We start from the raw sequence: 20,431 nt of genomic DNA, 5'->3' as shown, positions 1-20,431 counted from the left end.
TAAGTTCTCATACAGCTCCCTTTGTTCTCCTCCTCTAAGAAGAATTCTTTATCATCTGATCTTCCAAAACTTGTAGACTCTCTACCTACTCCTAAATATTTTCCTGAGGTGATTTTTTTACTGTCCTGGTTGCCTTCATTAAGTCTCGTAAATTTTAATATTTTTAAGAAATCTCAGGAGTCCTCTACATCAGATCCTAGAAGTCATTTGGATTCTTTTCATCTCATTTGATTACCTGTAGCTCTTTAGTAATGAGGGATAGCGAACAATCATTTCCTATTCATCCTCTCAATACCGTTCACAATTTTACTGGCTTCTGTCACATCCATCCCTACACCCTCTCTTTTCCAAAATGAAGAGTCCTAATCATTTCCTCCCTAACCATTTTGTATATGGAAATGACAATACTACATACTTCCCAGTACCCTCTCTAGGTTACCTGCAGCCTTTTGACAGGCCAGCCTGTTTGTGTTCAGCATGCAAGATGGAGGCACACCACAGATTTGGATTGATAGAATCATCATTATTTAGCTTTTGTTTCCTAATTGTTCCTACCAAATCCTAACACTCAGTTTGCCTCGCTGCCTCCAGACATGTGCTAGACTGCTGTTTCTGAGAACTCTCCACAAGAGCTCTTATGTGAGTGACAACAGTGCAATTAAGACCTATCAGTGTAAATGCATGATTAGGGTTCATTTTCCGTGGATGCTTTATTTTGCATTTGTCATCACTAAATCTCATCTGTCACATCAGCACATCTCCACTTACAAACCTCACCATCAGCCACCTCCCTTTTCTGGTCCACAGGTCCCTAGACATTCCCTGGTCCCTTGGATCATCGTCCTTACATCACCTATAGTTCATGAGATGCCAAACTAAAATCAGGGTACCTTAAAAGTGTGTCTTGTCTTCATTCACTTGGCACATTTTTCAATCCAAAGCAACCACTGCCTGTGTAAACATAGGTTTCTTCTTCAGACTACCTCAAATACATTTGTTTCAAGTCTAGGAGGCTAACTCTTGCCCCATCACATAGCTGACACATTGTGGATGTCAAGTGAAACACACATCAGCAAGAGCTGTCAGGATCTATTCCAAGATCAAAGCCAGAAATGAGAGAGAAGGCGGCATGCAGTGCCCAACAGTAACCTGGGATCCAAATTCCTCACATGCACTGCAAAATAGATCCATTTTTGACAGCTGCACAAGCAAGCTGTGCTTTCTAACCAGGTCTTTAAAAACAGTCACTGGCATTGGCTCTGACATGACCTGCTCTCCTGCACTGACAGCTGTGCTCAGCACTCCCTTGCTGACCTCTGCTCGCAGCTCCAGCCGCTCCCCAGCAGGCATCCACTGCTTGGAGGGACCCAGGGAGGCTCTGCAGAATGCACTGCCCTTGGGGCTCACACACCACCAAGCAGGCTGTGAAGTCCTTCCAGCTTTTCTGGCTCAGTTGCATTGGGTTAAGAGAGCTCAGATGGATGGAGCAGCAGAAAGATCATTTACGAGCTTTATTTGCAGCATTAGGAGAGCATGACTCAAAGCTCTTTCCAAATCTTTGCATTTAGAGACACTACAGCATCAGACTCTGAATGGGACAGATACTTGTTTTAATTCCCTTGTTTGCAGTTGCACTTGTTTCTAGACTGTGTGCTCTTTGGAGCAGCAGGAGAGCCTCCACAGGGTTTGTGTATGTATTCATCCCCTGGCAAAGCCATAATGCAAACAGTCCCAGCTCATCTTTTTTTGCTTTACAAGAGCCCAGGGTTGACACTGGCCTCTTTCAGACTCAGTCTCCTATCTGTTCTTAGCATTCATGACTGTCATACTGAAATATTCACCCAGCACAGCGAGGCTGACGTGTGCAGCTACAGATGAACAGCAAACTCGCTGCCTTCTCCTGGGCATCATCTTCCTCACTGCAGCAAAGGCTGCACTGCTCACACGATGCTCCAGTTTCATATGATGCTAGAGGCAGGAACAGAGATTTGCTTCTGCCTGGCTCTGCTTTCCCTAAGGAGGAAAGGAAAAGTGATTTTCAACCTGATGCTGCGGGAGGGACAGCGCACCCTGGCACAGGCTGGGAATGATGCCATTAGCAGACTACAGAGAAAATGAAGTTACTCCTCTCAGCTCATCTCAGTTACACATGCAGTTGGAAGAAGGTTTCCACACTCCCAAAAGCAGAGCAAAACCACTTTCCAAGTTCATTTCCCTGGGCATCAGCACTGCAGGCACAGGAGGATGTAACAGATCGTGGTCCCCGCTATGGCAATGTACAGCATTAGAGCAGAAGTCCAAATTCAATCTAAATGAAAATGGCTTAGGATCGTCAGCAGGGCCTGGTGGGGCTGAAAAATAATGATCACAATTAAAAGCAGAAAGCCTGAAGCCCAGCAGTGTCCTTTATCTGCCCCAAAATAGCAACACCCTCTCCTACCGTGATGCACACACACATGCGAAAGCATACTAATTTTTCTGTTAGTATTTTGTTTGCTTCTCTACGATGATCTTCAAGGAAAGACACAAAACTCCATCACAGAAACACTTTCCTTTTGTAAGTAAGAGCCTGATGGAACCATAGGAAGGACCCACGTTCCCACCTGGGAAGCAGATGGGGCTGCACAGTGCTTTTGTTTGTTCATATGACACCAAAGGGGAACAGGGTTTACTTGTAAACCACCTCTAAATTGCTGTAACAGCTTCAAGATTTCCAAGTCTGCAACTGTGCTTTTCACAAAGGTCTGGCAGCAAAAGGGCTCTTTCCGAAATAGGCCACCAGAGCACTTGGAGAGGAAAGCAGAGAGACTTTGAAGAGAAAGCAATCGAACTGTTACACAAAATGAATTGTCAGCCGTGTACCCAAACAAAGGGGAACCGTGTTGAGTTACTCACCATCAAAGGATGGTGTCCAGCACCAGCAGATGATTTCAACCAAGCTCTGCTTATATGCAGGTGCTGCCCATGAGCCTGTGAGGAGTCCCAGCTAATTAGTGAGCTAATGAACGTGCTCAAATGCAAATGTATTCCTACATCTGTTACTTCTCTGAGACTACACAGCCCACGACACAAGCCCCATGCTAGCAGACCAGGAACAGGCAGACATCAACGCAAGAACCTCAACTTCAACCAAAGGAAGGTTTTCTAAAATGTAAGCCAATGTCTTCTCTTGATTTCAGGTCGGGACACATTCTTTTAGAGGAAATTACTAAACCATAAAACCATGTAACAACATATCTCTCGACTGACAATACATCTCGTTAAAATACTTGCTCATTTTGTTATTCAAGGACAACTTTGCAAACATAGCTAAGCCCTCAAAAAGAAGCACAGTTTTCCCTCACTCCATACTGCAGTTGTACCTCAATGAAGACATCATGTTTTAAGCCCCAAATTCATATGCTAAGCATGCATGCACCCATAAGAAATCAGGCTGTTTGTTACAGTGCTACTAATGGAGGTGAAATTAAGCCACATTCAGTGTAAAACATATGCACACGTGCATATATATTTCTACGAAAAGAACTGAAACCACCATTTCTGTTTCTCTTTCTCAAAACATTTTCTTCTTGTACCTTGTATTTACTGACTCCTACATGACTCAGAGCCATGATCCATCTCTGCATCACATTAAACAGGATTTCGTTAGGCTGTGGAAAGACACAGGGAAATACTCATCCTGCAAAATCCCTCCAGAAATAGAAGCAGCTCTTTCAAACAAAAAAGCCACTTTCCTGTTTTAATTAAAGGTTTTGGAAGCATTCAGCGAGATTTAACCTGAAGAACATAAAAGCATAAAACTCCTTCTGTGGCTGCATGAAAGAGATCTCCATCAGCACAGGAAGGGACTTATCTGCTGTTTGTCTTTGACCCCTCTATCTAAGCACATCACAGCCCTGACTGCAAAGCAGTGCCTGTGCCACAGCAGCGCTGTGTGCCCGCTTCCCATGGAGGCACATGCAGATTAAAGAACAAAGCATGTTTTGTTTGTTTGCTCTTTGTTTTTCTGGTTTACCGCTACCAAAGTGTGCAGGCGGGGGAGTTGTGCAGTTTTCTGAGAGCATTCAAATGCCTGTGGAAACTCACCTGAAATCCAGGCTAAGGCAATTTGCTGAAGGTCACTTAAGAAGGTGTGAGAGCACGAAGCAGAATCCAGCACAGTGCAATGCTTAAGCCATTTGACTCTATTTCTCTTTCTCATTGCAGTGGAATAGAGGACCACTTTATACACTAACCATTGACCAGCACAGCCACAGGCTGGTAGAACAAGCAGAGACATCTGCATCCAGCAGCACTTCTAGAAATACTTTTGTATTCTAAGCTGCCACTGGCCTCACCAGCAGCAGCTGCTCCTACAAGAGAGACTGAGAGCAACTTCCAGCTGTGAACACGTGCAGACCTGATGGGATGTTCTCCTGGGGACATGGGCCCAGACTCTCTCAGGAGAGTGGTTTGAATGCAGCATCTCCCCTGCTCTGGGAGGGAGTATCTCTCTTTCAGTACCCTCACAATGACTGGGCTGTCAGGACAGGGCCAAACATTGCATGGACTTCAACCACCTCTCTGGTACTGCGGCTTCAGACCCTCTGCCTGTGGGACCACCTCCTGAAGCCCCATTTCCTTGCACCACACAGCCAGCACAGAACCCAAAATGCAAAGTATGAGAGGGCACAAAGCTGGGGCTCCAGCCAGCAGCACAGTAGGAACAGAAGCTGTTATCTTGTATCTGTGAAGCAGTGACAAGGGCATCGCCCAGCACAGGAACGGAGGCTGCATGTAGTGAAGATACAACATCCAGTCATGCACCCTGATGGACTGATAACAGGGGCATGCACTGCTTTTTCAGAGCTTTTCGCCATTATCTTTTTGTCACTTCAAAACCTGCAAAGCTTCTCCTATATTCCCACTTTTCTTTTTACCATGCATCTCTGTGCTGCATAGCTTTGGTCCCATCAATACTTGATCACGCAATTAAATCACAAAAAGGACATGAGAACAGCAAACAGTGCACAGCATCTCTTTAAGCACGCGCACTGCCTACCCCAATCTATGAAAACAGCCAATGCAAATTCCTTTTCATTACTAAAAACTTGCTGCAGTGCAGGAAATGTAATGCATTCCATGAAGATTAGAGGCTGTGAAGTACTGTGCACGGCCGGCATCTCAGCAGCACCTGACGTCTCCCATTGATGCTGCTGCCAACCCCCATCTGCTGCCACTCACCAGCCAGTTTGCAAGAGTGATGGTACATGCTGTAGCTTCAGCTTCTTGCTGACACTTGAGTTTGTCAGAAGTGGCCTTCTCAAACTTGGCTGTCAGCTTTCCCAGGTTCTCATTGAGGCGCTGCATAGGAAAGAAAGGGAAAAATAACAGCAGAGTCTTAAGAAAACTCCTTCTGCAGCCTGCAGGCAGGGAGAACCACGCTTCACCACATTGCACATGGCCTGGTTGGCACTTGGGATGAAGCACAGAGCAGTGGTGAGCTCTGCAGCTTCACCAACTGCTACCCACTGCTGTGTCATCTGCATTGTCAAAGGCACTTATCCACTGGCTCTGCCCTGGTGTGAATGTGAACTTGGAAAGATAGGCCAATTAGTGCTGATGGTCAACACTACAGGTGAGAAGGCAGCTAAGAAAAGAGAACTCTGTGGTTCCCGATGCTTTGGTTGCAGACCAAGGCTCTGCTGGCCTCAAGTTGTTGCTCAAAACCCTACAGGGCTCCTCAAAGAGCTGGAGGTTTGCTGGAGCCATCTCCAAGCTGCATCTGCTGCACCGTGTGTCCTGCACGTGTTAGCTGGGACCAGCACATGATTGGGTGGGCTGCAAAGCACTTCAGGGCTGAGATGGGGCACAAAGAGCCCAAACCACCTGAAATACTCCCGTGCTACTAAAGTAGAGCCTTTGGCTTGGACAGTACTGCTTACACTTCAGTCTCAAACAAGTCAGCAGCTCCCACAAGGACTGGGAGCCTCTTGGTTCTGATAAGAGAAGCAGAAGCAGTAATTGATTTTATCTGCATCCAGTGCAAAATGCTTAAGGCTAACTGCCTGTAGCTTGAGCTATGCACTAGAAACAAACTTGAAAATGAAAAAGGATTATTTTGGGGATATCTGTAGCTCTCCAGTATCTTGGAAAACACAGAGTGGTCTTTTCTCTGCTTTGGAATTAACAACACAAAAAGTTTATATCTCTGCATGCATATAAATGTATGTGCATATATATATATTCACGTGCACATAAAAAACACATAAAACCCTATTACAGATGCATGATCTGATAAAAGAACATCTAGGAGCCACAAGGAACCAAACTCCCTGCAATGCCCACCAGGCACACCACAGTACTGTGTGTGCCAGCAGAGGACCACAACACCCCAGAGAGAGCCATCCTCCACACCATAATACTGCCTCTTTAAAAAAAATGAAGTAGTAATAATAGCTAGCATTAAGGCTTTGGGAATAGACTGAATAATGGAATGCAAACAGTCCCGTAGCACCATATTTCACATCTGAGATGGGAAAAGAAGACCTCTAAAAACCCATCTCTGTCTGGGTGCTGTACATGTCATATCTGCAGCAGGAGGAGGCTAATGCACTGCTCTGTAGAATTTTTTTAATATACTTTTACTTAAAAGTGCAGCAAACACTTCAAGAATAAGCAGCCCTAGTAGGCAGCAAGAGAGCTGGGTACTTCTTATCATGAAGATGTGCTGGGGAAGAGGTGTGTACTGACACTGTGCTGCACATCCCAAGCTGACATAACTTATGGAAAGAAATTTGGCAGCCCTGCTGACAACGCACTTCGGTTTTGAAAGGGGATTCTGTATGAACTGTGCTGTCAGTACAAAAGCACAGCCATGGAGGACGCACCCATCACCAAGAGAGATCCCAGGGTGCCCCTGTGCCTGCTTCTACACGATGCTAAAAGCAGGTACTGGCCAGGGATTTGGGTAGAAAAACAGGATTTTGGAGCAGCTGCTCTCTGTAGAACCCACTTACAATCACACAGTAATTTCACCTATTCAGTGATGCCTTTCTATTCTTACGCAGAGGATGATGCAAAGACATGCTGGCTGGGACAGATTAGCAGACCCAGCTGGAAGAGTCTTCATCTTGCAGAGCATCACCAGGCTCTTCAGGCAAGAGCCAACTGCCAGCCCTGCTCCCTGCCCCTGCGCAGCACACCAGACCTCCCACTGCTCTGAGATAACGAGTTTTCTGAGGACTTGTAAGTAGAGGCAAATCACATCTTAAAAGTTAGGTAGGAATAATAAGAATTAATAACTAGTCATCCTATTAAGGCACAAGCAGGAGTGGAGCCTGGGGATGAAATGCAAAAAGTAGCAATAAGAGAGATAAAAGCCCTACAACCTGCTCAACCCTCAGATCCACCCGTTTAAAAATACATGAGGGAGGAGAAGCAGCTTTCCCCGAAGCAGAGGATTTCTCCCCAAAGCAGTGACTTGTACGATGGGTCCCACTCACAGGTGAGCCCATGCCACGGCTTGCTGTGCTCTTCCACACTTACAGCAATTTTGGCCTTGATGCTGGCCAGCCTGTCCTGGGCGGCCGCCAGCTCAGCGTTGGCTCTGCTCAGGGCCTGCCTCTTGGGCTCCACGTCGCAGTACACCTCGTGGAAGCGCACGATATTCACCACCCAGGAGCAGAGACCGGCTGCCGCGTAGGACTTGGTGGTAACGAACTCAGGTTTAAACATGGGATCCTCTAAATAAGGCTGGAGGGCTTTGAGGCAGTTCTCGTGAATGTTCTCCTTGTCGAATTTGATCAAGGAGTCCAGGAAACCATCCACCCTGGCCACGGTGGCTCTCGCTGCCTTCCAGCTCCTGTCCTTGGGAATCTTTCCTCCCGGGGCCATCAGCACCATCACGGCAGCGGTGACATTGCTGACGGCTGGAGGTGGTGACCCAAAGGATTTCAGTTCTGTCAGGTTCTTCTGAAAAGGGAAAATGAAGTCATTAGACAAAAACAAATAGCTTTTCTGTTTGTTTCACTGCTAATATACTCAGGCACCTGAGATACTGATCTGATAAATTGGTTTTGCTCCACCTGAAAGTTACTGCCTCTCAATAACTATTTTTATGGCATGTGCTCCACTCCCACATTCAGCTCCTGGTTTCCCACCCAGGACCAGCACAGCACACTCTTCCTCCCCACATTCCCAACCCTTCCCTGAGCCCAGGGCTCTGCAGAAAGGGGCTTTGTGCGCTCCTCGTAGAATGGCCAAGAGAAACCTTTCCAGATAACAACTTCTATATAGCAGTCTTTAGCCCCTCTAAGACTGCCATACAGGGCAGCTCATGCTCCCTTGATGCTCAGCTTCTCCTCATGCCAGAGACACCCACACATTACAGTTTCCATGCAGTCGTGTCTCCATCACCCAGCCCCAATTCAGGCACTTCAGCCAACGCTCTTTAGCAAAGCCATCCCCACATGAGAGAGCTGCTTGGCTCTCAAAAGGGACGGGCTGATTCCTGGAGGCATGCTTGACCTTCCCTGCTGCCAAGCCAGGCAGTTTCAGTGCACCCCTAACAGTAGGCAGGTCAAATCTTGACCTGAGCACAAAAACCTGCTAACACCTGAATCCTCTCTGTGTGCACACACAAGTCAGCTTTTCCATGGGAAAAAAACTGCACAGGTGAATTTGCTGCTCTCAGATCCCAGGCTGTAAGCCGAAACAAGGACAAGGGCCAGAATCAATACCCGTTTAAGAAAAATCTATGAATTTCTGTAGTTCCTGTTTTTACCAGCTCTCAGTAACTTCTAATCTGCATTCTCTGATGTTCTGCTTCCACCAGTTTGTCTACAGAAGCAAGTTTGGTACCTCTGAGCATTTGTTTTTGGGAGAGAGGTGTCAGCTACAAAGCTGTCACCAAACGCGCTGTCTCTGCTTGCTGCTAGCTTTCGTTAATAATCAAGCTGACAGAGACAGACCCTTGGGAGCTGTGTGCACTTGTGGTATAAAATGTCTCTAATTAACGTGCTCAGTGACATGGAGCTGACTGTGGGCACAGAGAACGCCACAGAAAGCTCTCCTCCATCCCAAGTCCCTGCTTAGCTGGATATAGGCAGCACTCTGTGCTTGGGGTGGCAGGAATGGCTTTGACATCAGTCCTTGTTCAACCTCTGTCTCCCTGGTAATGGGATGCTGAGCTGGTACTGCTGCTTTTTTACCAAGAAGCGAGCACTTCCACAGCAGGACAACCCAATACATTGCTCTGAATTCTTCCTCCATGCGTTGGCACACCTGCAGGATGGGAACTGGAGGGAGGATGCTTGCACCAAGAGCTGCCTGCCTCAGAAACACTGACCATTGCAGCATCCCTGGATGTCTCTGGGCCATCCTGGGGGATCCCCTTGCACACAACTTGGAGGAGAGTCACTACTTTTGATACTGTCACTGTCTTTGGCTCATCGTCATCCATGCAAACACTGGGCAGCACTGGCCAAGCACCTTTCCAAACGGCCCACCCATCTCTGCAGGACGGCTGCTGCCTCCTCGTGGAGAGCTGCACTGTGCCTAACAGAGACCCACGGGGGGGGAGGCAGTTCTGAGGTGGGCATGCCATCATCATCCCCAAAACAGGAGAGTGGGCTGCACAGACCCGTGAAGTCCCACGTCCTGTGTTCCAGGGCCTACAGGATGCAGGTGCTGAAAAAGAGCCCAGGCATGCCCATGGCGCAAGCAAACAGCACTGTGAGAGGCAGAAGGGCTTTTTTCTTCTCTCTACAACCTGTTTTCCTATGTTTTCAAACACAGTATCATATATGGATGTGCATTTCTGATTTTGCAGGTGCTCTCTCTGCTGGGCCTACAATAAACTCTCCATGGCATTCATCATGGTCCATGTGATAAATATCTTAATTACTATTTATATTTACATACACAAGTAACTTTAGGTAGAGCATGGGACTGTTAATACCAGGGTCGTGGGTTTGAGCCCCATGTTGGGTTCCAGGACTGCTGTGGTTGCTCAGAACAGGAGATGCAGTATAGAAGTATGCAAATCAGAACTTTTTATTTATGCATACAGATGGAGACACCTTAAATTGCCTTGCACTTGGCCTCAATCACACTGCCACCAGACCCTGCAGAAGCTGTGAGCACTAAACTGGAGGGATGCACGAGAGTCTGCAGCAGCTTCAGTTTGAACAAACCTGCAGTTGCTTCTTGGCTTAGAGAGCTCTGCTAATGCTGCTTGCATGCATCTAGGAAGAAAACAGCAACCTTATGCAAATCCAACATGAAACCAGAAGTAACGAGGATGCAGACACAGCCCCTTTGTACAGCCCTTTCAATTCCAGGCGTAAAATTCAAAACAGCACAGCGTCGCTGCAAAGCCACGCAGAAGAGGAAAAGGTTGGAGATCATCTAGTCCAACCATCATACAAAAGCTTAGCAGAGGATGGTTTCGATCCATCGACCTCTGGGTTATGGGCCCAGCACGCTTCCGCTGCGCCACTCTGCTCCACCTCTGGGGAGAGATCTTCGCTTTGGAAACCCATTCTGATGACTCATTTTGTTTTCCTCTAAAGCAGAGCTATGATTTGAGGCATGACTGAGCCATTCTGATCATGGAAATAACTCTGATTTTCTGGCTGCACCTGGTGCACAGCCGTTTCTCTGCCTGCTGAGCAGCAGGAGCTTGCTGCTCTGGGTGCTGCTTTCAGTGCAGCCAGGAGACCAATGGCAGGAATGTGTTGCTGGGGCATGTCTCAGTGCAGGGCTGCAAAAAGGAACTCCTGGACCACTCTAATTGTAAAAATCTTCTCAAAGTAACAAATCCTTCCTTAAATCAATCCCTCTGGGACATCTCTGACTGCAGGAGGCCATCTCCTGGTTATTGATTTCCCCAGTGGCTTCACCCTTTGAACTGTCCTGTCTGCAGGAACATATGGCCCCACCAAGAGTTGTTCCACCCAAAGACTGCTTGGTTACAGCTCTCTGCTGGATAAACCCAGCAGAAACCCAGTGAGGCTTCAGCACCAGCCTTTTTTGTATCAAGCAGAAAGCCAAGCCGTGGGTGCACCTATGGGGCCATGCACCGTGCATCAGATACTGAGCACTGTGCTCAGCAAGGCCTGAGAAATGCCTTAGGTGAACACAGGGCAAGAGGAATCCTGTCCCACACATGGAGTCAGGTGGAAGAGACCAGGCCAGACCCTAAGCTCACACTATTTTGTCCCTGCAACAGGGAGACATGAGCCCTCCCATCACAAGTTGCTTTCCAAAGTGATGGGCCAAGTGGGGACTCAGAGGATGCCCATGTTCACTACCAGTGTGAACACCAACCTGTGGGGCTGGCCTGGCAGCTGCCTGTGCAAAGCCATCAGTCCCTGCTGCACAGCTGTGTGCTGGGGAAAAGGCTCCAAGCAGCTGGACATCAAGTCTGCCTCAGTGGTGCTGTGAGTGGCACCCAGCTCCCACTGGGCTGATTGTGTGCTCGCATAATAACACCCAGAACAAACACTGCTTTTGCTCTCTCTCACTAAAACAAAACATTACAGATTCTGCAACAGTTATAAGCCTAGCATATAGCTTCTTCTCTGGGACCTGATAGGAACAGCAGAGCAATTTCCCCTTCCTCCTGGGTCAGGAAGGTGAGCAGTGGAGTCAGTCAGTGGAGATAAGCTGCATACAAGGAACCCACCTCCAGGTCCTCCTGCCCCTCTATGGCCATGGCTGAAGGTCAGCTGGAGCAGCCTCTGGACCAAGTATGCACAACCAGGAAGGAAGTGAAGTAGGATCAACAGAACACCCCAAAACCTGGGCCAGAGGAAGGCAGTGACAGATCCTACTGCAGAGATGCCAGCTTTCCATGGGAGTCCCAGTCCTACCTTGTTGAGGGTGTTCAGAGCAGCCTGGGCAGCTGCTAAGGCAGGCTCAGCTTTAGCCAGGTCCTCCTCACAGTCTTTCTGTTTCTGCTGGACCTCCTGGGTGATGAGTGCCACTTTCTGCTCCTCTTCATCTGCAGCTGCCTTCTCCCTGCTCACTTTCTCTGTCTCCACACCCACCACCTGAATCAGCTTATCAGCATCCTCATTCTTCTGCTTCAGTTCCGCTTCCTGGGCTGCCAGCTTGGCCTTCAGGTCATCCACCTGGGGGAAAGAAGTACATGTGGGTGCACAGCTGCTCAGCATCCTGCTTCCCCCACCCTGCCTGACAGCACAAGCCCCACCTGAGTGGGGCCCAGCAATAGCTAACAGGAGGGCCCATGTATAAAGCAAGCAATGCCCTGGGAGTACAGAAAAGCACTACTTCTGTTTGTCAGCAGGACACTGCAGTTCTGCTTCACTCCTGGTTTCTCAAGTAAGGGATGGAGAGCCCATGTGCATGGTGTACATACCACAGCAGGCCGCTAGCAGGAACCCTGTAGGGAAGGAATCAGAACCAGAAGGATTTACTGCTAAGGATGTTGTCTCAGCCCTGCTCACTGCCTCTGCTGGGGAACTGGCTAGAGGCAAATGTTGCTTTGAGCAGGATTCACTAGGAAGCAAGTAAAAGCCCTCATATTATGTCTTCTTGGGATTATTTTTTCACAACACAGGAGCTTCAACAGATCACTGCAGCTGCTCTCATTATAAAGCCAAATTCACACAGCTTTCACCCACCTTTCAGTGCAACAGCCATTGTTAGATTGTGTTCTGGTGGATGAAAACCTTGATATGAGCCAACAGAGTGCACTTGCAAATCAGAAGGCCAACAGTACCCTGGGTTGCATCAACAGAGGGCTGGTAGTGGGCAGGGAGGGGACTGTCCCCCTCTGTTCTGCTCTCATGAGACCCCATCTGGAGCACTGTGTCCAGACCTGGGGCTTCCAGCACAAGAAAGATGAGGAGCTGTTGGAGGCCATCCAGAGAAGGATCATAAAGGACACTCAGAGAGCTGGAGCACCTCTCTTATTAAGAAAAGCTGAGGGAGCTGAGGATGTTCAGCATGGAGAAGGCTCTGGGGAGACCTCACTGCAGCCTTTCAGTACCTCGAGGTTCAATGTTAGGAGGAAATTCTCTACCCAGAGCTGGTGAGACCCTGGCACTGCTGCCCAGAGAAGTGTGGGTGCTCTGAGGACCCACACACCAGCAGCAGCTGAGCCCTGTGGGACAGGAGCCCTCCAAGCAATGGCTGCAGCACCTGCACAGCCAGGATGCTCGTGCTGGCTCTCACTCGAGGACAGATGATTTCTTTCTAAAAGCCGTTTAGATGACTTTACACAGCCTCTGTGCAGACTGCAGAGTCGTTTGCTGTCCTGCTGTTGAGCTCATAAAGGATTGTTAATAGCTCCTGGGGTACAGCATTGCCATGTAAAAACTCTCACCATGAGGGAAGTCAGATGCTTGTTTTTGTTCACAATTCTGCTTTCATGCAAGAAGAGAGAGAGCCCCATTTGGAACACACACAAACTGAAGCTATTGATGTTTGTCATCAGCTTCAAGTGGAGAATGGTTTCTTAGGAATCTCATTGCACTCCTGCACTGCACACTTCATTTTCCACCTCCTGCTGCCCAGGGCTACAGCACTGCTTTAACCAGCACAAAGATGCGCCCGTAAATCCCAGAAGCTCCAGACACACGGGAGCATGTAATCCCCTCAGTCAGCAACCTCTTGTGCAGCTCTGAGTCTTTTGAGATTGCAGGAAATTGAAGTGGGAGGTTTTGCTGATTGCAGATCTGGCTTGTGACCTGCCCCAAATCAGTGCTCACGTGCTGGACGCGCACACAGCCAGGAGCTCTGTGGCTTTACATGACCACAACAAGGCAAACAAGGGATTATAACCCACTAGCTCTCCACAGCTCTACAAAGGAACAGATGTATACTCAGCCCTCAGCACTGACTGTGAGAACACGCAATGCCCTGACACAACCTGCTTTCAGCAAGAACATATTGTCAGGATTAAAGAAAAAGAAAATAATCAGGAAAATCAGTTAGAGCTCTTCTTGAAAGAATTCCTAATATCTCAACTCAGAGAAATGTGTGCTACCAAGTCACCTGTCCAACTGGTTTGGGTTATGTTTTAAGCCCCCAGCAGAAACAGTGCAGGTTGGGGCTGCAGTGTGGATCCTGGCACTCTGCTGGACCCTCTGCCAGCAGAACTCAGCATGCTGGGGGGATGGTGGCGGCTGGCAGCCTTCCTTACCTCCAGCAGGGCTTGGGAGCACACTAGAAAACCAACACATTTTCTCAATGAGGATAAAACTCAAATGCAGCTGAACAAGGGCAATTTAAGAGCGTTTGTCCAGAGGATAGAAAGGACCAGCAGCAATGCCTACATAACCAAACTCACTGTCTTTAGTGATTTCCTGGGGGTGGTGTTAGGAATGCAAACTGATGACCTTACTCCTCCAGTTTCACCCCTTCAGCACAGCAAACAGTTTCTCTTAATACCACACTTGGATCCAGAGCAATAACAGTCTGTCACATCCATTTCTCCCTCCTGCACATCACAGAGATCACAGAGATCACAGAATGTTGGAAGGGACTCTTAAAGGTCATCAAAAACTCCTGAGGAGACCTCGGTCTACTGGGAGACCTCACACCACTGCCTTTGGGAAGGCACAGGAGCAGGAGAACCCATAGACATGATCCCATCATTGGCAAGCAGAGCCATCCCCAACAGAGTACTGCTAGAAATAAAAGCATGAAAAGTTCTCCTCTGTCTTATGGTAACAGAAGGCCTCACACTTCCCCCTTTTCACACTAAGAAGGACTTTCCACCCTTCATGCACGTAGCTTGGCTTTGGTTTTTTGCTATTTTTTGCTACTGCATTTCCAAACCTAGAGCCTGACCATTACTAACATCTGTTATCCAGGAGTGTGCAGAAAGCCTTCCCAGCATAGCTCCCATCTGCCCTCCCACAGCCCAGGACCTCTCCAGCAGTCACAGTCTCCCTTCTTGCACTGATAACCCCATACTCCTAGTCCAAATCCATCCAAAAAAATACAGAAGTATTGTTAACCATTCAGATTGGCAGGGCCAACTGCAATCCTCTGAGCTTCTTTCTAAGTTGCATTTCCCTGGTCATTCCTGGGTGAGCTCCGCAGTGCTCCTGCTTGGGGCTACAAACAACAACCCAGAATGCAACAACATGATGCACAAAACAGCATGAGACGAGCACAGACAATATCATTGACTCCTTCAGTACCAGTTCCTTGGAACGGGTGTTGGACGGAAAGGATGAAGGCTGATGGAGGTAAACATCTTGTTTGTCTCCATACAATAAGAGCCACTCTGGAGACTGAAGCCAGGAATCCCTATTCATCTTGTCACTGTACAAAGGAAAAAATGGACACTCAATGGGATGGGAAGGCTGAAAATCAGAAATCCACAGCCTAAATACAGAGCCTGGGAAGGCACTAAAAGGCTTGGGCAATGTGGACACAGGCACATCCATCGGGACTACAGAGAGCTGCTTAAAAGAGAAAAGCAGCTCCACAAGTAAGGCAGGAAGAGACTGCCTCATGTCTTGAATAAGAGCACAGCTGTGGGCATTCACCCCTCTTGAAAGGCACGAGCCCTCACAATTAATGGTGCAGGAACATGAGATGTGCTTTATAAGCAATAATCCAGAAGATTCATTGCTACCTCCAGGGAAGAGAAGACAAATACCACTGTCTTTTCCAGTGTCTGCCAGCACTGGTGAAAGCAGAAGATTCCCTCTAAGTAACATGTGGCTGGTAAGAAGGAAAAAGTAAGAATTACATGAGGGTAACAGTACATAGGGAGACAGAAGTGGCACAGAAAACCACAGCAGACAATGATCCCAAAGCAAAGAGAGAACACTATTAACCTCGTTCCCATAAGCATCATTAATGTAATGACCATATAAAGGTGTGAGCAGACAGATCCAGCATGCGCCTTAGAGCACTGAATGCCATCACTGGACACAAAAGGTCAACATTCAGTCTCAAACTGTGGTAAGAAATGTGAAGAACATGTGAGCAGCTTCCTGAGCCCAGGACAGTTGCTGATAAGCAATTAGTAATGTGAGATGGAAAGGGAAAGAATAAAGCAAATTAGAGATTCAAGGGTAATGTACTGTGACTCCAACAGGGAAGAAGTACTTGCCTACCACCCAGACAGAAGAAGAATTATTAAAGAAAACCTGGAGGGCAGACTCCCAGGAGACTCATTTTATCTGATTGTCCCTGCCTTGCTTCAAGAACACAAAATACATCACAAAGGTCAGCAATTAATTGATAGAGCAAGCAAGACTTGAATCTAGAATCCAGATATATAATATTAACCAAAGTCATCCTCAAAATTACTCAGCAATGGGCTCTGATCAGAGCGTTGACCTCTTCATTGCAAACACCACTGAAAAACAAATGACTCATCTCGCAAATCTTCCCAACTCCATCATGTCCTAATAACTGGAAGCCAGCTTCTGATCTTCTGAGTACAGAGAATGACAACCACCGCCTTCATGGCAGGCAAACAAAAAACATTTTCACAGAAGAAAAATTGGTGACCAAATGCCAAAAGAAAAGAAATTGAGACTAAGAGGAAGGGGAGAGGTTACCCTGAAACTGGACTGGCTAAGTCAAAAAGTGTAGTAACGACCTGCACAGATGTATCCTGGCGGGACACTGGACAGTGTCTAGAAATACACAGAACCAAGCCCAGCCATTTCCATGAGTGAATGCTAAACTTCAGACTTTTAAATCCTTATTCAACATCGAACTTCCTGGTATGATTTCCAGTAACACTAAATATCTACACTCTGGTTCCAAATCAACAGCAGTTTTGACTGTTACGCACATCTGATAATTTAGGTGTTTAATTTTAGGCCCCCAGTGCTAATTTTAGACACTAATTTGACATATCTTGTCCTGACTGTTCTGCATCTTAATCAGCTTCACAAACAGGCTCTTCTCACCCCAGCCTTACTCCAAGCAGACGTGAGCTTTGTGTTCCTTCACTCTTTTTGCAACACCAAAACCTACAAGACAGGAGGCCCCCAGGTGCTTGGCTTCCCTTGCCATCCTCAGTCCTCCCCACTGCTCAGCTCCCATGTCAATAAGCCTTTGCCAACACAGCACCCACATGGAGATAAGCCTGAAGCATACCGGAAGGCCCCCACATTTGACCACTACTGGGACTTGTTCCTCTATCTTAGTTGCTCTTGGCAGAGGAACAGATCTAAATCATCTTGTCCACTGCTGTGGCATCAGCAAAACCAGCAGCACCCCATGTGTCATGGGAGTCACTTGCCACCAGAAGTAAGGCAAGTGCAAGGCCTGCTTTGCAGTGAGGGCAAATGCTTTCAGCTCCAACTGGCTTCACAAGATGCAATGAGTGGTCTCCTCTAACAGCTGGTAAACCTCAGCTGCTTTCTAAGGAGGTGCTGAAACCTGCAAAGAATCCAAGAAACATGTCTGCTCCATCCTCCTGTCCTCAAAGACCTGTCCTGTGCCATGCAGAAAGCAACTGCTTGAAGTGAGATGTAGACTATCGGAGTCGAGAGGCACTAATAAAACCCATATATCACCCTCCTACCAAGCACGTAACTTGTTGAGCATGACAGACATGATTTATGCCAGCAGAGCACGTGGGAAAGTGGTTGAGCCTGTTCACTCACAGCAACTCCACGCTCCTCTGGAGCAGCTTCAGGAGACCCCATTTGCTTTGTTAGGAGCTAGTAAGTGAACAGTTATAAGAGTTAATAGAATATGAAATGGAGAGAAAAACAGGCAGTTGGAGTCAGTGAAGAGAGGTTGTGAAATACTCGGAACAACATCCAGTCACTGCCACAGACGCATGCCAGTCATGCTTTTAGCGGGGGATTTCAGGACAGCTCATCTACATTTCAGACATGCACTGGTGTTCCTAACAGACAGATAGCACAACACAAGGATAAATGAACGCTGGCTTCATTTTTAAAGGATTCTTTGTTTAATTTAAAAGACGGGAATCTTGCTGAAGTTAATAGAGGTTTCCAGGATGAAATTCCAAAACCAACTGATCTTCCTGCATTTTCTAAGTTATTTTGTCACTGCAGCTGGAATATAACCATGTACAGAAGATGTACACACTCAGCTGGTTCCCTATCTTGTTTTAATTTCTGCGAGCTTTTATTTGGGATTAGCACCACCCAAGTAGCAGAGACCACACGCACATTTCTTCCCTCCTCCCCTCCAGTACACAACAGAACTTATGCTCCAGTTCAAGTCAGTCAGGACTTAGCACAGATTTTCCACCCTGCACAGCTTCAGCCTGCACAGCCTTCCTCTGAGCCAAACAACCAATGTACGACCCCAGGCTTTCCTCACCTGGGCAGATGTACTGTTGAGCTTCTCCAGGCCGTTCTCCAGCCGCTCCATTTTTGCTGTTAAATCCTTCCTCTTTTTCATCAGCAAATTCTGATAGAGTTTGATCTGCTCAAGGAATGATTTGGGAGTGGTGTAGTTGTACCGCCGCTCGTTGCTCAGGTACAGTCGGGACATCTCATTGACACTTGTGTGGACGTAGGCCATGAATTTGCTTATTGACTCTTTCACTGAAGCCTGGAAGTGAGATGAGAAGGGAAAGAGAAAATATTTCAAACACAACAACAATATATCGTGCAGACCTGTGCCATATATAAAGGAATTTATTAACATTTTATTCTGCTGCAGCAAAATCCAGGATGGAACATCCGAGTTGATCCCTTTTCATTTTGTTATCTCTATAATAACTTCATCTGCTCATGCACTTTAAACTTCTTTTTATATCTTTTTTATCTCATACTTTATCTTATTCCAAGCAATTTTTCTAGCATCTCCATCAAAATTACAGCCTTTTAAGTAGAAATTTGAGCTTTTCTTCTGTACAAATGGGGAAGTGCACACACATAAAAAGAAATATTGTAGACTTTATCCATCCCAAACCCCGTCCTGAAAAACTAAACAAACAGAACTGCCTCTCCCTTAATCCAGCAGCAGGTTCTCATCAACGAGAACCTGACATCTTTCTGCCCTGGGAATTACAGACAGATATGCATGTGGAGAGAAGGATGTTTGTTCCCTTGAATAATCAGAATCATATAATATCATAGAATCATAGAATGGCCTGGGTTGAAAAGGGAGCACAATGATCACCAGTTCCAACCCCCACCTAAGTGCAGCGTCTCCAACCAACAGACCGGGCTGCCCAGAGCCACATCCAGCCTGGCCTTGAATGCCTGCAGGGATGGGGCATCCACAGCCTCCTTGGGCAACCTGTTCCAGTGCCTCACCACCCTCTGGCTGAAAAACTTCCTCCTAATATCTAACCTGAACCTCCCCTGTCTGAGTTTAAAACCATTCCCCCTTGTCCTATCACTACCCACCCTCATGAACAGCTGTTCCCCCTCCTGAAGAAGTGCTGGGTTATTTTCTGCACTGATTTGTAAGCAGCCTTTCTGGCCAGCAAGGCAATGATTTCACTGGCTATACCATCAGTGCATAAAACTTATGACCACGGCGCTGAGTCTGTGGGGGCCCACGCTGCCCTGTGAGGGCTGGACGAGGTGCTCACCTCCACGCCGTCCGTCTCTCGCAGGAAGCGGAGGCTGACGGACTCGAGGGCCTCCTGTGGCCACTCCTGGAACCAGTCGATGGCCGTGCAGCTCACGATGGCAGGGAACCTCCTGCTGCGGACCCGCAGCTTGTTGCCAACAGGTGAGAAACACAACGCAACCTGAGGGGCCCCAAGGAGAGACAGGTTGAGAGGCAGGGCCACAAGCTGAAGCGCAGCTCAGCCCCAAGGAGCCAGGAGCCAAGGCCCAGCTCAGGCGTGCAGCCCAACTTGGGCTCCTCCAGCTGTTCCCAAAAGCAAATCTCACGCCAACACCTCAGGTTTCAGTAACCTCAACCCCTGAGCTTTTGCACTTGATGCCAATGAAAAGGCATAACCTGGCAGTAAACGTGTTTTCTACTCTGCAATTAAAACAAGCAGTGAGTGGCATTAAGCATTGCTCTGGTCAAAGGCACAATGTCACAGCCACAGCCAGTTTAATATAACCACTCTTTGCTGTCATCACAGTGACACAAAGCCCGGCAGAGAACAGGCATCCAGATCCAAACAGGTGTCCAGATTGAAATGGTGCAACAAGGAACTGAAGTGAATGGATCTGAATTCTCTTGGCAGGACCATGGCTTTGAGGTAGGCCTGCCTGAATCGTTTCCCCCAAAGCCAGCTCTGAAAAGGGCTGATGTGGCTCAAACTCAAAGTCTGCTTTCAGCAGATTTACTTTTTTCTTTTTTCTTTTTTTTTTAAGATAGGCAAAACTCAAACCAAAGTGGAGCGAAAACAAAAGCAGTTGGGAACTTGTTTTCCTCACCCAGGGCGTGAAGTCAGAACAAGGCAACTTACCTTTCCTCTCTGCTGCCTCACCATCATTTTCAATAGCAAAATAAGTCACAAGGACCAAAATCTGCCAGAACCATCTATCACAGG

At 47.5% G+C, this 20,431-nt stretch overlaps 1 protein-coding gene and 1 non-coding gene across 3 annotated transcripts in view; both read right to left on the bottom strand.

The window, feature by feature from the left end:
• Positions 1 to 20,431, bottom strand: part of DNAH9 (dynein axonemal heavy chain 9) — a 190,343-nt gene that overhangs the window by 80,518 nt on the left and 89,394 nt on the right. For both annotated transcript variants that reach the window (XM_031599209.2, XM_090122076.1), the window contains 5 exons: positions 19,511 to 19,672; positions 18,286 to 18,519; positions 11,856 to 12,116; positions 7,528 to 7,953; positions 5,224 to 5,343 (listed from right to left, as the gene is read on the bottom strand). In XM_031599209.2, the coding sequence (XP_031455069.2) occupies positions 5,224 to 5,343; positions 7,528 to 7,953; positions 11,856 to 12,116; positions 18,286 to 18,519; positions 19,511 to 19,672 (1,203 nt within the window). The remainder of the gene's footprint in view (positions 1 to 5,223; positions 5,344 to 7,527; positions 7,954 to 11,855; positions 12,117 to 18,285; positions 18,520 to 19,510; positions 19,673 to 20,431) is intronic.
• On the bottom strand, positions 10,415 to 10,486 carry TRNAM-CAU (transfer RNA methionine (anticodon CAU)). Its single transcript has one exon. It is a non-coding gene; the product is annotated as a tRNA-Met (tRNA).

This window comes from Phasianus colchicus, chromosome 20 (assembly GCF_987193195.1).
Source record: "Phasianus colchicus chromosome 20, bPhaCol1.hap1.1, whole genome shotgun sequence".
NCBI lineage: Eukaryota > Metazoa > Chordata > Aves > Galliformes > Phasianidae > Phasianus > Phasianus colchicus.
The sequence above is the reverse complement of the archived record's forward strand: the minus strand, read 5'-3'. Positions and strand labels throughout refer to the sequence as shown.